The sequence below is a fragment of the Coccinella septempunctata genome, chromosome 5 (assembly GCF_907165205.1).
Source record: "Coccinella septempunctata chromosome 5, icCocSept1.1, whole genome shotgun sequence".
In the NCBI taxonomy this organism is placed as follows: domain Eukaryota; kingdom Metazoa; phylum Arthropoda; class Insecta; order Coleoptera; family Coccinellidae; genus Coccinella; species Coccinella septempunctata.
This window is the reverse complement of record NC_058193.1, coordinates 27,245,281-27,262,515: the sequence shown is the minus strand read 5'-3', so window position 1 is coordinate 27,262,515 and position 17,235 is coordinate 27,245,281. Positions and strand designations below refer to the sequence as shown.

Below are 17,235 nucleotides of genomic sequence, written 5' to 3'. Positions count from 1 at the left end.
GGAATACAACATTTTTAGAATGGTTTTTGAATGATTTGTTTCAGGCAACACACCAAGAAATACTTCACACCATGCTGATGATATGATGGATAAGTTCAATGATTTGTCATTCAAAGATACTCCTAAAAAGAACAGGAAGCCAGATATAGAACTTTATGTACCTAGAATACTAGCACAGAATAAAAGATCTGACCAAGAAAATGGTGCTTCAAGATCTCAAAAAAGAGATAACTACTCTCAAGAAAGAGACAACATTGGTGATACAGATAGAAACTCTTTTGGGCGTGCTAATGGAAATGAGAAAAGGTTTGAGTCCCATTCCAATGATCGATTCAATACAAATAAATCGAAAAGATACTCATCTAATAGGAGACGTGGTAGTGAACAGAAGGAATTTAACGATGAGTGGAGCGAGAGGAATAATCAGTCTAGACAGGTACTTCTACTTGTAGTAATAATTTCCTAATCAATTTCCCATGTCCATAAAGCTTTATATATTATGTTCCTTTTCTAGATGAGGCAAGGGTCTGAGCCTAGGAATTCAGATAATTTCACTCGAGAGCCTAATAACTGGCAGAGAATGAGGGATACTAGAAGTATGGAGCATTCTAGGCCACCTGTTTCAAATTCTTATTCTAACTATGGTGATAAATCATACCCTTCAAAACCGCCTAGTGGTAGAAGAAATAGTGCTATTGATAAAATAAATGAATTACCACCAAGATTTAAGAAAAAGATGTTGGAGGAGGGAAAGTTGAAAAATATTAATTTGCAAGAAGATGGTTGGGATGGCAGCAGTAGTATAACTTTCCAAAGTGAGTTTTTTAAATCTTCTCTTATCCCCATTACTCCCACACTGAAATCATATGAGAGGTTTGTTAATGATTTTCCTTAAAGCATCCACATAGTTTTGCATTATACAATCCTTCATAAAATAACCAAAGATTAAAATTTTTTTTAGATACTAGTAGCCACCATAAAAACTACTCATCTCTAGAGGACTATCAACCAGGACCGGGTTCTTATGCTACACTTCCTAATTCTCATAATACTCAGAGTAACTTTGTGCCTGGTCATAATTATGGTTTTTCCACATTACCTGCTAGATCTAGAGGTAGAGGACGATTGAATTATGACCAATATGATTACGGTTCGGTTGGAAGATCAATTGATAACAGAAGCCCCTGTCATTCTAGACCATCAACTCCTCAGTCTGTTGGGGGAAGTTTCAGAGATGATACTTTTGGAAGACCTACCAGTAGGCCACAAACTCCTTCTTTTAACAGGTATTTTAGGAATTTTTTTTGAACTTTGGACCCTCACTATGTGGATGTCCTTGTATTTGTGAGCTCTATCTTTTTTATGTCACCAAAAGACGCAGCAAGTGGCTCAATTTAGTAAATTATAGAGACAACATGGCAAAGTCAGAGTGCAGTGGTTGTTTTGCAGTTGTACTTGTGTGATTGAGATTTTCAATTATTGAAGCCCATATTTGAGCTGTATTCCTAACCTATCAAATTTATTTCGCAGAAGAAATGACTATAACAGAAGCAATGAAGAATCTTATCATTCTTCTTCCCGACAATCCTCACAGGAGAGGCAAAGAAGAAACAACTACAAAGATAATTATCAGAACCGTCAACAGGAAGACAATTATTCTCAAAGAAGGAATGACGATAGGCACAATACACGTAGTAAAGACGATTCTTACCAACAAAACCGAGGCGAATTGAGGAATAACAGGAGACGAAATGACTACAGAGATCGAAGAGGTCGTGGCGATTTCAGAAGAGACGAGTATAGGGGGCAAAATTCACAAGATGAAAAATTAAACGAAAATTCAACAGGCGCATCAGCTGCATTAGATACAGCTTCCTCACAGTGGGAAGAAGTTTCAGGCGCAGATACCCCTGTAGCTCCTGCATCACCTAAAGCTTTGGAGACTCCCATTAAGCCAGAAGAGGAGGGAGAGAACTTCTTTGTAAGTTTAAAAAATTTGGAGGTTTTGCATGAAGATTTTGCTTATATGACAATCAACTTCATAAGGTTGATTGTTTAGATAGGACAAAAATAGTAAAATTGTGTTTATTCATGGTCAAGTGATCATAATCTATTAGTTTCCTTGAGCATTATGAAATTCATGCATCACTTGTGATTGCTTAATGAGACTTTATTCAATGATTCCCTATCAAACATTCATTGAACAATAAGGATAAATTCAGACGCATACCACCCGACGATATGAATATCGACAAGTGTTACGATCTGAATTGAGCTAGCCAATTTGTCATCGTCAAGGCCCCCAAATGGAGTACGCTCCACCGAAGAAAAGCAGATGCTGACCATGGTTTCGGCCTCATTTGGCCTCATCAGAGCAACATAGCATTTTTCCACGGTGGAGAACGTTTGGAATTGATGGAACTTTATTCAATGTTGTCATGTTCTCGTGGGTATTATTTACCCACAGCGCCATCCAACATGAAACGGTATCCGAATTCAATCCCCCCCAGATAGAAACCAAGACGAAGACAATAGCATATGTCCCATATTTTCCCTAATTCAGTACGCCGGTTCGCATTTGCGAACGTCGGACGTATGATGGGAAGTTTGAGACGCGCTCGGTTAGCGGCAGAGTACGATACCGGCGGTGCAATAACGAAGACTGTGATTACGCCTAACATGGCAATGGATAAAATAATAAGGATAAATTCAGACGCATACCACCCGACGATATGAATATCGACAAGTGTTACGATCTGAATTGAGCTAGCCAATTTATTATTTATTAATATTATTTTATCCATTGCCATGTTAGGCGTAATCACAGTCTTCGTTATTCATTGAACACTTATGATGTATGAGCCATTATTCACTGGTAAGTTCGCGCAACAATTTGTATCTGTAATCTTGTTTAAACAACAAGAATAAAATCATGTTTTTTTAATTCATGCTATAAACAACTTTCAATCATCTGATCAGTTACAATGTTTAAATGAATCATCATTCAACTTGAACATTTGGTTTCAAGGATTGGAGTGAAGATGTAGAAAAATGTTCTAAATTGGAACAAGAAGCACTGAGTGATGCTGCGTCTAGAAGTTCCTCAGTAATCAGCTTGGTAGACAACAGCGTCAGTCAAGCGTCAGCACAAACTAATGGAAATTCTTCCAGAAAATCTAAAAGGTGAGCACTGAATTATAACACGGGTCAACACAAAATTTGACTTTGACTGCAAAGCATAAAATTTCGATAGTTTAGATCCTAATTAGACGAAAAATAAATATATGGCATGAAAAAGTTTGCTTCTGTGTTTAGGAGACTGATTCAACGATAGCATTTACAATAAAAACAAGCAACATGTGGAGCCCATGGCTTGTCTTGATTCCAAACAGGAAAGTTAAAATATGCTTCATAGGCTTCAGAGAGAACGTGAGATGTCTTTAATTCGTATTTCATGTCACGAATTATAATAAATTGACCACATATAAAACAAAATGCATCAGCATCGTATTTACACTTTCTTGACGATATTTGAAGTTTGTCTGAGCTAGTAAACAACACCTGATCATTGTTTATGACTCGAGTGCCCTCTAGCCGCACTTTGTAAACGTAAACACCCCACTCTCATCGGACGGTCTTTTTGAATTATTGAAAATTATAAAAAAATGAAGAACGATTATTAAAACTATAACTATCATAAAAGCAAACTTTATACCAAAAAAAGTTATTTTCTTTTCGTTTTTGTGCATAATTAACCGGAATATCCTAGAATAAACGTTAGGACAAAGAACAAAAATTTTTTGTAGAGTCGTGTAATCATTGGAGCTATCAGTATTTTTTAATCAGTTTTTGATATAAAAAACTAGATTATGTGTATCGTTTTCTATTTCTGTCAGTATATCATGTTCTTGTGTATTAGTTTTGAATTTTTTGTATTCCAGCAAAAATAAAAGGAGAGATAAAAGAGGAAGAAGGTAAGAAATTGAAAGATAGGTTGACATGAGGAAGTGATGATTGATCAAATTTGTATTCACAGAAGTCGTAGCAATATGAGAGACAAAAGCAGGGAAAGAACTAATGAGCAACATGTAGAGACTTTCAACAATTTCAAAGTACCTACCGAGCCTGTCCGAAGAAGGCTTTCCCGCGACTGCAGCTTCGATAGGTTCAGCAGATCATCCAAAAATCGTAGTAGGGAAGGCAGTTTTGATAGAATGCGAAAAACTTCAACGGGCGAATGCGAAAATTGGAGAGAAGAGATTAGGGCGAGACAAGAGCAAGAGAAAGAAAAAGAAATCAGAAGGAGTAGGAACAATTCAGGAACGAGCGACTTTCAGAGAAGCAGACAGAATTCTGAAGATACTCAAAGTAAAAGGAAAAGTTGCGATCTGTCTGATATTGATGTGAAAAAAGCTGGTGTTTTAGTTATTCCGCAGGAACATCCACAGGCAGCTGGTAAATATTTGTCTCAGTTTTTATCAAAGTGACTATAAAAATTCATATAGACTGAAAAATTGAAGTGAAAATTCAAGAGAAAATTTACTTTTTGCACTTGACTTGAATTTTAAAAATTGCTCTACATACCATGTTCAGAGGCCTATATTTTCGTATTACAGACATACAATAAATCGTCCTCATTACACTTAATGGCCTAATTACAACAAAATTACAAGAAACTTGTAGGTTTTAGATTTTTTTTTTGTGGTCAGTATGTGCGATAATGGGCTATTGCAACTCATCTGGTGTTGTGTAATATTAACTGTTGATTGATTGTCACGAGTTTAACATGCATTTAGAAGCCTCCCAACTTGAATGTTCATTGTGTTGGTTAAACAATGGTTTTACTCCGGTTTCGCGAAATGTAGTTAGTAGATATTCATCGGGATGAAAGAGTAAGAGCTACAATTGACACACAAGATCGGCTAATACGGTTAACTGCACGACGAAATGCCATCTTCACAACATCTCAAATTAACAGTTCATTGAGACAAGCTAGTAGTAGGATAGTTTCTGATCAAACAATCCACAATAGGTTGCATAGCTCCAATTTTGTATCTCAAAAATGGGAGGCAAAATGTGTGCTATATTTGTGCTGACTGGTGCCGTAAATATTTTCATGAAAATTCGTTGGATTTTTCGTGAAAATCGCGAAATTGAAGAAGAGGTTTTTCTTTAATCGCGTTTTCAAATATTGTGCCCTTGAAATTTTCACGAAAGTTATTCTCATTTCCCGAAAATTTCGGAAAATGCTCAGCACTTTCGCCTACCAAACCTTTCAATTCAAGTCTTACTTATGGTTTTGAGTTTTCTCCTCTGATATTAATAAATTGTAGAAAGGATTTCACATCATGTTATAAACTTATATTTCAGCTTCTACTTCTTCGCCTCCCAGTTTGGACAATCCCCGATATGCCCAAAAACAAAATATTTCGCATACCAAGAGTTTATTCGATCCCAACAACCCCGATAAACCAATAATTGTGAAGTCTCCAAATTCTAGAGTTGCTCCGGGTATTCCGGAAGATAAAGAAATAACGCCTCCACCTGCCGTATATGACATATTCGGAAATATTTGCCCCACTTGGTATGTGGAAAACTCTGAAGAGAATCAGATGAGCCACTATCCTGAAATGATAAGGGATGTGAAAAGGGCTGATCAAGAAATCCAGTATGCCATCCATTCAGGCATCTTTCTGAAAAACTGGTCTGCAGTTGAAACTTTTAGGCAGTTTTTGAAGGAGTCTTTGCAATATTTTCTGTGTAAAGATTTGAAATTCAGTCAAACATGCAATATAGAACAGCACTTCTGGAAGTTGTTATATTACAACATAATAGAAAGGGTCCGAAAAGCAAGTCAAGAGGATGAGGCCAACAAAGAAGATTATAAGCAATTCGTTTTGTACTTGGTAGATGAAGGAACACAATATTTTGAAGGTCTCTTGAAGATGCTGGAGGATACATATCAGTTCCAACTGATTGACTTTTTGGGAGCAAATCAGTCTATACCCCAAAAAGGATTGGGCTATGTTGGATTGGCTTTAATTTCGGCCCAGAAAATTTTGATTTTCTTAGGTGATTTGGCTAGATATAAGGAGCAGATTAATGAGACTATGAATTTTGGAAAATGTAGGCAGTAAGTATTTTTTCAAAATTATTCATTTATTTGATAATATGTCAGGAAATAGAGAATGATTAATTATTATTCCTCTTATTAATATCTGAATATTACATGTAAATAGTTGCTTCAAAAATTATTGATATCATGGGCGGCTGTGGAAAATCGAAATTATGCTCATTCAGTAAAATTTTGAGTGAGAGTGCTTCAAAAATTCACTATATTCATATAGTTTATATCTGTACTTGAAATTACAAAAATTATTCATGATGATTTGTAGCCAGATACAAAGCTACATGTGGACTTTGAAGGTCTGCTTGGATGTCAATTATTCTTGAAGGGATTTTACATTGAATCTTACACCAAGGTTCATCTGATAATGGAAGTTTCATTGTATTGTCCATTGGACACTTTTTTGTATGTTATCGTTTTTCAATATATTTTTTAATTTTCAGGTGGTATATAAAAGCGCATGAAATAAATCCTAAGAATGGTAGACCTTATAAACAGTTGGCTCATTTAGCTGTTTGTGCTGTAAGTCAAATTTGCCTATGATATATTAAAGTGATTGATATTTTTTGACTAGCTGTAGCCGCCGTTTCACAGGACGATGAATGCTAATAAATTTTTCTTCAATTTCAGCGTAGAAAATTAGATGCCGTTTATTATTACGTTAGAAGTTTAATGTCCTCAAATCCTATTTACTCTTCAAGGGAAAAGCTGACCAGTTTATTTTATGAGAACAGTAAAAAGGTAAGACTATCCACAGATTCATAATGAAAATATATGGTAAATGATGGAAAATAATTATTGTCAACATTACATTAATGCAGATTATTTCTTATACTGCCGCAGTATCTTCAACAGATAAGTGTATGTATAACACTAATATGCTCAAGTAGTTTAGAGAATGCTATCAATGAATTGTGAGAATCAATGGCGCTTTCATTTTAACTTGCTTTTTTAATGAAATTTGTCTTTTTTTCTGGTAGTGTGTAAATATGAGAACTCTTATTTTATTATGTGTAGTTTTAACTTTGAATGAAATTTTTTATTATAATTTCAATATAGTATGAACAAGGGGAGAAGAAACGTCGTGAAGAAAGGCAAGAAAGGGCGAGACAGTACATGAAAGAGAAAGAAAGCGACCACAATAGTAAACCTAAATCACTCAGAAAGGAAACGTGGATTAGACCAGATGGAGGACAAAGAGTTCATAGAACGACTCAAGCTGTGCAGAAAGAAGATGATTCTGAAGAGGAGAATCTGTTGCTGTTGAGTTATGTGGAGGTAAATCGATGTTCTAAGAAAAAAAACTGTTGATTATCCACAGTCACCAATTTTTTTCATGATGTTTTTCTTCTTGTTTTAGGTTAATAAACGCTTCGTAATAAGTTATCTACACGTCCATGGGAAATTGATTACAAAAATTGGGTGAGTCTTCTTGATATTCATCCAAGCAAATAGTATATGGCGAAATGACAGCTAAGTACTGTCATTCGAAAAATATCAGCTTCCTCGATCCGTTTTGTTTTTCATAATTTTTGAGAATCTCCCAAATACTCATCTGATAAAAATAATTTCAAGAAAATTTCGTTGAATTCTGAATTGAATACATTCATTTCGAATATTGAAAAGCACCAGAACAGCTGGATTAATACATTCATTCAATGTTACATTTTTCCAAAACAATTATGAAAACACTCTAAGGTATATAACCATTTATGGTACCTAATTTTCACCGGTTGTTAATAAAAAAATAGCCAACATGTCTATAAAACAATAAAAGTAATAAATAATAAATGAATAAAATAATGAATAATAATAATAAAAAAAAAAGCTTTAAGTTTTATTTGCTGTCATAGGGGAGTCATGGAATAAAACAAAACGTAACACACAACAATGTATTGAAAAGATTTGGTTATATACAAGGTCTGAATGAATAGGTGCGAAAACATTTTAGAATGATTACTTGTGAGTATTTTTCATATGTATATTTTTTGAGCAGCTCCTACAACACAGTCCCTTAAAGATGGCATCTGTAAAGCATTACTTAATTTTTTGCTTAGAAACCAGAAAACTGACAGAAACAAAATCAAGCAGACATTGAGAAGGCAATAAAAATTTTTTTTGTTGGTGTCCTTGTATGTCAGCATGATATCCGCCTAATAGCTAAATTCAAGTTCGAAGATAATTCCAGACTATACGACTCGCTCTACGCACCTGCTGATATTTTTTTTTTCTCAAAAACCTTTACTTTTAACAAGAAATTACAAAAGCCCTCATTTGTTCAAAATCAATCAAAATATCTAAAACAAATATTTCAATAGTATAATGTGAAAAAAGTTTCTTGCGAAACAGATAATAGATATAAAAATTAGCATCGAACGCAGGCCAACACTATCGAACCGTTGGACAGCGTTCGGATGGATTTGACTCTGCCGTTCACACCGAATCTCTTTCATGTGCGTTCGTTGGCTTTCTAACTTGAGGATGGACGTGCGGTTAGACAGGGTGTTTCACGAGCGGTTAGCCATAGCTAAGTGGAGAATGAAGGTGTTGTAGGCCTTTCAGATAAGTTTGATTTTAACAGTGGTGTTGTGCAATTCTGAAATAAAAATGTCTGAACTGATCCAGCAAATAGAGAAAATTTGTTATATTCGAAAGATAAATTTCGATATTCTGAGTACAGCCCTGATGATCTCGGAATTGCATGTACCACTGAAAGTAAACGAGCCTATAATATTTCATCAAAATCGGACCACTTATTCTTAACTTATGGTCTTTAGGCCGAAATCCATAAATCATCCTGTACCTCCGAAACCAATGGCCTTAAGTTATAAAAGGACCAACTTTTCTGAAAGGCCTGCATTAACCACTAACCTAAGGCCAACCATTCGTGAAGCACCCTGTACTATTCCAAGTCGCATTCGGTGAACATTGTATTAAAAAATTTCGTTTTCGTAGCTCTTTCATGAACATGTTTAGACGCGACGCTCTTATCGTGTGAAGCTCTCATCACCCCCGCGATCGTGTCCCTTCTTCCGGGAGACGAACTCGGCCATCTTAATCTCCTGAATCACGATCAGAGCTCGCGACAATGTGCACCTCTCGTTGGAATCGGGGTCATATTAAAATTATTTATTATATTGAAATAACACTATCCGCGCTCGAACGTAATATCGCTAATAGTGCGATCTCTTCACGCGACCTGCGACCCTGCCGTTAGCGGTTTTCAACGGAACAATGGCCATTACTCGACCGTCCGTGCCATTTTAATATCGTAAAAGTAATTATGAGCAGCCGGGGCAGGGCACCCGGTTGCGGATTCTAGGCCAGAAATGACCGAGGGAATCGTAAACCTTTGCCCCCCCGCGGCCCGATTTGCTTAATCGTGGGCCACACCGCGGGCGTAGAAAGTGGTGTCGCAGCGGTCAACGCCGATTATTATCCAACGGTGGAATCTTCCGTTCGTGACAATTCCACTGTCCAAAAATTGAAGTGGATATTCCAGAGGAATTTAGTATTACCGTACATGGTGGACAAAATTCGTGGTCTACTGAGAGGGTCTTGAGAACTATAGCAGCTAAAAGAAAACGGATGGTCACAAAATCAATTTTTTTGGAATTATCTCCTCTCCTGGGCTTCAAATTGTTTTCTCATTCATTACCAAAGTTGTAGAGCATAAAATTTCCTACAAATTTCGTCCGAAGCAATTCTTTCTACTCTTGAACGTTCTTGAGATATGTACATTAGACTGGGTTTCTACATTGACCTTGGCCTTTCGCATGTGTGGCTAACCTCCTCGCCCTTATCGTCCTCTAACTCTTAAACGGTTGAGAGTAGGCAAAATTGCTTCAGACAAAAGTTGTATAGAATTTTATTGTCTACGACTTTAATTATGAATACAGGAACGATTAGAGGTACAGGAAGGGAGATATTTAAAAAAATACCTTTTTATCATCTTCAAACTGTCAGATTAAGAAAACCCCCCCTGATTAGTGTCAGATTTATGGGTCAACACGTCTGAAACACCGAGATTAACCATCTGTATGAAAATCTGACACGCTCGAGTATGTACAAGTAACGATTTTATTTTGCATTTTCAAAGGACCGCTGTGACCTTGCGTCACGTCCGAATTGTCAGTTCCTTGAAAAGTATCTTCTTTTGAGTCCAATTAACATATCCTATAAAAATCTGACACGTTCGAAAAGTTTTTTTTACCATTTTCAACTCTTTCTTACGACCAGCCCCACTACGCAAACTGTCAGATTAACATGAATTTATTATCAGAGACACATAGGGCATATACAGTACCTTAATCTGACACGCTCGAGTATGTTCACCTTACGATTTTTTCTTACATCTTTGAGAAGCTGCAGACGCTCTCCCCACCGCTGAAAGTGCATAGTTCATAGGACTTTTTTTTCTTTCTACCATCTAATCTTCAAAATCCACTAGGTATCCACGACGCTCGAGTAAATCCCGATTTAGCATCGTTGGCTCCCCAACTATTTACTTTATATGAAATACACCTCAATCTTATATCTCAATCTCAATACATCTGTATAACTAAAAAATTTTTATTTCATATACTATCACGTGCTCGACTTCAATTTCTTGAGGAGTGATCCTAAAAATCGAGAAACATCTAAATATAACTAAAATGAAATATAATATGAATTTTTTGAATCTCCGCAGTATTTTCGCCAATATTCTAATGAACAGACAGAAAATAACGAATGCCATTCTCTTTGGCTTTAGTACCCAGCTCATCGTGCGCTGGGGCAAAGCCGTTTTATTAACGATTTTAAATATAGACACACGAAATTTTATTTGTAATCATATATAATCCCCGTTCATCCCAACGATAAATCTCGATTACATTACACCGGTATTCGTGGCGATATGAATTGATGCTATTAAATTGACTCATCCGTTGTAAAAAACTAATTTATGTCGTACGTTTATGACCACCATCAATTAGGGGAATTTGGCGGGGGAAGAATTATCGGCCAGTTTTTTACTTATGCATGCAGCATTTGGTTCATTATATGCAATAACAATCTCCGTTTTGCTTTTTCGAGCCCATTAAAGTTGACACGTCCTAAATTTTTTATCATTCGTGAACAAGCTGAGCCGTTCACAAATATGATGCAGGTAAAACAGACTCCCTCCCTTCTTCACCATATGCTGCAACAAAAATATTCAAACTAGGAAGGGGTTTAGCTCGAATCCTTTCATAATATGAGTTGGATCGCCATCTACCAATGATGAAGACTTCCATCAGTTCTTGTAATTCGTCAATCATAAGTTTATACTGTGACTATAAGTCAATTAACAAGCTGTGGAAAGTGAATGCAGTCTATAATGCCAATTCTGCAAATATCTCCTTCCCTATCGCATATAACAACTCTGTTGTTGGCATGCCGCTCATGCCAGTTCATATTCTAATTTACAGTCGGTACAGTAATGTTGTTTCCACCTGTCAACCTTACATTTTATTCCATTCACGTGTTAGTGTCGTACCCATAGGTGTAATCATTAGCGCTAATCGCTTGTTAACTCGTAAACGCGAAAACGTTCGTTTGTACGCTTCCCATGAATGATTTTGTATTATCACTGGCCGTGCAGACGGCTAAGGACAATGTTGCAATCCTAATGAAAACTCAAAGTTTCGACTTCTTTATTGCATTCTTCTAGGAAACTCCTAGCGAACGGTTTATCCACCACAATTCCATTCCGCTGTAAATTATCTTACACACGTATTTGAGAAGTTGTAAACATTGCCGAATGGCCTGGGGGTCATTGTTTGAATAGTTCTGCCTAATGACGTTTGGTCGGGTTCGTACCCTGGCAATTATGCGACTTTCTCACGCGCCCTCTTATTTTGTTGCAGGATGGACACTGTTCCATCATCGGTCACGCAGATTGTGGTTTTATTGGATATCAGGATTGAACGTAACTCATCTCTACTCCTTGGATTCACTAAAGTACAAATTCGTAGAGGTTATATTTCATAAGGTGTAGCGTTTAAACTAACTGAATTTGGAGTCTCCAAACTGAAGCAATTCGAATAGTTTTTGCCAATACAGACTAGCAAACTATTCATAAAAAGTGTATGTTTAACTGAAGCAATTTCTACGGGTTTAACCCAACCAAGCTTACATACTATAACTGTTTATAAGACATGTCTGAGTTGCCTTAGTTGAAGTGATACAATCACGCGCTCAAGAAAAATGATGTCGTCGAAAACATCAGTGTTTCAATCATCTCATGTAGCACAAAATCGTATTTTGTAGATATATCTCGGAGATAACCTTGAAAACTATGTGTGCAATTGTGTGAAGCTCGTTTTTTCTTTACAGAATGGACAGTTTTCAAGAAGCCGCCATGCAGATGTTGAAGGAGTTCAGGGCCCTTCTGCAGCACTCGCCTTTGCCGTTGCCTTCCAATAGACTACTGCAGCTGTTGGCCTTGAATATGTTCGCCATTGAGAGCAACCAACTGAAAGGTAAGTTTTATGAAATTTTTTGAAATTTAGTATGAACTGAGGTGCGACCGAAGCTGGTTTTTGAGTTTTCGTTGAGACGTACACCGAAAAATCAATAGGCTGGTTCGTAGAGTGGTTCGCAACGGTTGTGAACTGTACAGAGAAATAATAATTACCTGACCAATAGGAAAACTGAGCTTCACCGAAACCGAAAAATTCAAATATGTATTTTCGGGTCAAATCTGAGACCAATATGGAACTACAGCCCACGCGCCAAATTCAGAAGTCTTAACGTCCAGATTTTGATGTCGACTGATACATGTTATAAAGAAGGTATCAATAATAAGACTCTTGTCTTATTATCTTGTTCGCAATAGTGAACAACATCTATTGAGATGTTGAGTACCTAGAAAGTAGGGATAGTGAAACTTGCAATAGTGGTAGTTCAGTTAATTGAAACTCATAACAATAATATGTAATCATCTTGACACGTTTTCTGATTCATGAATAGAGATGTAGTAGTTTCACTTCTGTAGTGGATGTGTATACTTCTTTTGAATTGTAGTGAAACATCCCCCTAGAAGAGCACCATTATTTAATGAACAGAGAAAAAATCTTTCAACATCTCCATTAATCTTTTTTTCCGTAGCATCTAGCTAGAAATGACGTAACGGCCATTAGTTGAAATTATTAGATCCCTTCCGTAAACTGAAATTGAAATCAACTCAATAATCTCAGTATAATTATGGTGTCTAGGTTGACGCCGGTTAATTTATTACCCACGTTAGCTATCAATTTCAATGATTTTTCATGGTTCTCTGTTATATCTACGCAATGCGTTGACTAGGTTAAAGCTGGGACTGCACTACAAGATTTGTTGGTTGCTGGTTTATTTGCATTGTTCTTAGGCCTGAACCACACGAAAAGAAAGAATAACCGTCCAGTTTGTGATTTTTGTCCTAAATCATGCTGATACAGATTGAATGAATAGTGAAACATTCACGCAATCATTCCAATTTTTTTTCGAAATCAACTTAACTCATACTTTTTTGTCTTTATATTTCAAATAATTCTGCATATTTAAAATAGAGGGAAAAAAATAACCCCAAGTGTTTTGAATACAAGAAGATTTTAGGTTTGAAGATCATATTGAATCAGATTTTGTTCCTCATATAATATTTAGCTTGTGTACTTGTCACAGTTTACTTGCTGTTGGGTATTTGAGGTAATTCATTGTAATTGTAGACGAATAATCAACTTGGTGTATCCAAAGATCAGGTCCATGCAGTCTATTGTTGTGTACAGACAAGACCCTTCAGAAACTAAATTTTATGGATATTTTCTGTTGTGTCTTTAATCAGCTCATGCACATCGAACGTCGATTTTTAGTATTGGTGAGATGTGTATCGAATGCTGCGCCTTATGTAATCAGAGGTACAAAATGTAGTTTTAGCATATTTTATTGTCTTTATTGATCTATGGTCTATGGACTACTCATAATCCTGGTAAAGTGGATTGAACCTGACACTGAAGAACACTGAGTTCCATCTATTTTTGTTGTTGTACTCCTTCGCCAGGTTCAGTTGCCTTTCATTCTGCCCCCATTGTATAAGTCACATTTTGTTTTCTTTTGAATTTTGGTATACGTACCTCCGAAGCAAGCGCTAACGGTAGGAATTTGAGTCCTCCTATAATTGCCTCCCATTTCATAGCCTTCTTCACAACGTAGGTATTGCCAATTGTGAGCGAAGCAACAAAAGTATCCATCTTCCTACGTTCTGATAACAGAGTTCTCAGGCATACGTTCGACGTACCGCCACTTATACCTCCCATAAACACAAGCTCGCCGTTTTATTTTCTTCTGTTTATCATGCGTTAATTCACCGTGTTTAGCAGATGGTTTTTCTTCGTTCACCATCTAATTTCCATGATTATTGGTAGGAAAATGCGGTGCTGAATAGATTAACGGTATGCGTTCTAGAGTTTCGCGTGTTGCTAAGAGAATATATCTTGTCTGATGGCGGAAAAACAGTCGTATTTACATAATAATGAAACGAAAGTACGAATTTATTCCGCGTTTTACTGAGTTTTATACAGAACAACGGTTCATTGTTTCGCTCTCAGGCTCTATAATATGTGCGGATTTTACGGTAGACCGAGTACTATTTGTTCGGTTGTTTCACTTTTATCATCTACATATTAGCAAATTTGTTTATTGGTGCTGTGAATGGAACTTTGTATTTTTCATAGTCGATCAAGCATTCCTTTTTTTTATTAATTTAATGCCAGTTTCGCTGGTTATCTCTCGGTTGAAGTTCGGTACCTGCTGGTTGATATATCTGAAGACGGTAATTGTTATAATCTGAAATTTTTACAATATAATCTGAAGTTTCAAACTGTAGCAAAAATTCTACAACAAAATATCCCATTTTGCCTATGTTGGGGCATGTTTTCCTTCACAATGAGGTAAATGGATCAGGAAGAAGAGTACAGACATCCATAATTTCAGAAGTTTGGGGCAAAAGATCAGTGCTCAGCTTTTTAATTCGTTTTGAAGAGTGGCCCAAGCCTTACCTCATTATAACTACTTATTCATATGAATTTTGTATAGTTTCTGCTTGAAGCTATAAACTAAAAGAAAACCTACAACTACCATAATGACTGACCAAGAACATTATCATATTGCATCAAAATTTCAGCTCATCCTCCTCTACCTAAACTGAATTATTTAAGGGCACAAATGTATGCTCTGATGCAAAATTTGGTGCAAATATTCTGTAAACTTCGTATTATGAACAATAAGTTTATAGACTTTTCAGGAAGAGTTTGTTCACAAAATTTTGTCGATAATCTCATTGTAGTTATGCTAATTATTCTTTTTTCTTATAATAATCATTGTCGAGTATCGTGTGGCAACATCAAAGCCTGCTCATACGATTGCTAGTAGGAAAACTCAAGACCGTGACCACTAATTAATTGAACCTAATGCAAGTTTATCTTTCCCGTCTTAACTGCGTTAATTACCACATTACCATTTGCTCTCACGAATTTTGAAGTTCGAAGAGGTTTGTTCTGTTTCCGCATTGATAAAATTTTTCTATTTAGACCAAACGGCATGTGGTAGGTGGCCGGACCAGAATAATTCTTATGTGGAGAGAAAAATTCGTAGTCATTTAGATAACGGGCTAATCTGTGATTCTTATACGATGCATACATAATGGAGTTATTCCTGGTGCATTCTTCAATCGAGATGATGCAATTTTTAATTCTGTTCTCCAAAATATAAACGTTTTGAAAAGCCACAAGATATGGCTGTGGTACTCAGAATCACCATTATAATAATATATTTTTTCATAAATAGGAAGTTATGGAAAAATAACATGAACAATTAATTGTCGAATTGCTCCAGGATTAATTAATTTTTCCATTCAACTGCTATAACTTAAAATCAATCAAAATTCCTTATCAAAATTAAAACTGATTCGAAATTGGTAAATTCAATTCGGAGAAAAAAAAAGAAAAACAGGGAACTTGAAATTTTTTAATTCTATATTTAGACAATTTACAATTACTTCAAATACAGAGTAATTTCCATACATGAGAAGAAAGAGTTCTGTCATGAGAAATTATTCTACACTGACTTCTAAAGTGACTGAAACCCTTTTTTCGTGTTTTCGTGTAAGGAGAACTTTTTTCTTGTATATGTGTCTTTGTGGTGTCTCTGAAACTATTATGGAATTTAGTTAATTTGGTCATTTTCGTCTGCAATACAGGGTGAGTCTTTGACTCGTACAAATATTTCAACAGTAGATTCTTGAGGTCAAAAGAAACACTTATTTTCTATATTACTATTTTTCCTGAATCGGTTCGGTTTAAAAGATACAGGTTAAATAACCATAAAAAAATGTTTTTTTTAGTTCTATTTTACACACGGTTTTATCGACTGAAATAAATTTCGGAATATAGTTTTTCATTTATCTGGAAACTTTTTCGAACACAAGATATCACTCACGTATTCCATGTTTTTGTAAATTTCATATTTTCTCGTATAATGCGCCGTTTTCGAGTAATTTGATGTTTAAAAATAAAAAAGTATCTGTGAAACTGGAAAAATTGGTTACTTTGGCTTAATACAACTCTATTTAAAAGATCCACAGATGTGTAGTGTCACAGATTTACCTAGTTATCCTGAAGGTAATTTTTTCCAGGGGTGGCACAGCTCATTAGGAAAACTAAAAAAGGCTATATCTTTCTATCAGGGCCGAATCGGAAAAAAATGGTAAAGGAGAAAAGTGTTTCTTTTGACCTCAAGGATCTACTGTTGAAATATTTGTACGAGTCAAAGACTCGCCCTGTATATCTGGAACGTTTCCGGTCTTCATCAAATATGTGATGGTAATACCTACTAATATTATAGTATATTCGTGAAGAACGTTTCCAGGATGCTTCCGAAGGTGAGGCAGAAGATTTAATTCATTAGAATAAATCATCCCACTGAAGTACTGAAAATCTCCTATTTGAAATATTAAAGATGTCGGAGTTAAAATCCCTTCAAGTTCAATGCGATTTCATTAAATTTCAAGTACGGAACTGTGAAAAGCTCTGATTTTACTACGGGTAAAGGTA

At 35.9% G+C, this 17,235-nt stretch overlaps 1 protein-coding gene across 1 annotated transcript in view; it reads left to right on the top strand.

The window, feature by feature from the left end:
* The window catches only part of LOC123314318 (telomerase-binding protein EST1A), a 74,802-nt gene that overhangs the window by 850 nt on the left and 56,717 nt on the right, over window positions 1-17,235 (top strand). The window contains exons 3-15 of the mRNA XM_044899509.1: window positions 45-436; window positions 515-815; window positions 962-1,286; window positions 1,531-1,981; window positions 3,029-3,183; window positions 3,942-3,974; window positions 4,037-4,455; window positions 5,371-6,133; window positions 6,571-6,649; window positions 6,758-6,868; window positions 7,187-7,405; window positions 7,488-7,549; window positions 12,485-12,630. Coding sequence (XP_044755444.1) covers window positions 45-436; window positions 515-815; window positions 962-1,286; window positions 1,531-1,981; window positions 3,029-3,183; window positions 3,942-3,974; window positions 4,037-4,455; window positions 5,371-6,133; window positions 6,571-6,649; window positions 6,758-6,868; window positions 7,187-7,405; window positions 7,488-7,549; window positions 12,485-12,630 — 3,456 coding nt within the window. The remainder of the gene's footprint in view (window positions 1-44; window positions 437-514; window positions 816-961; window positions 1,287-1,530; window positions 1,982-3,028; window positions 3,184-3,941; window positions 3,975-4,036; window positions 4,456-5,370; window positions 6,134-6,570; window positions 6,650-6,757; window positions 6,869-7,186; window positions 7,406-7,487; window positions 7,550-12,484; window positions 12,631-17,235) is intronic.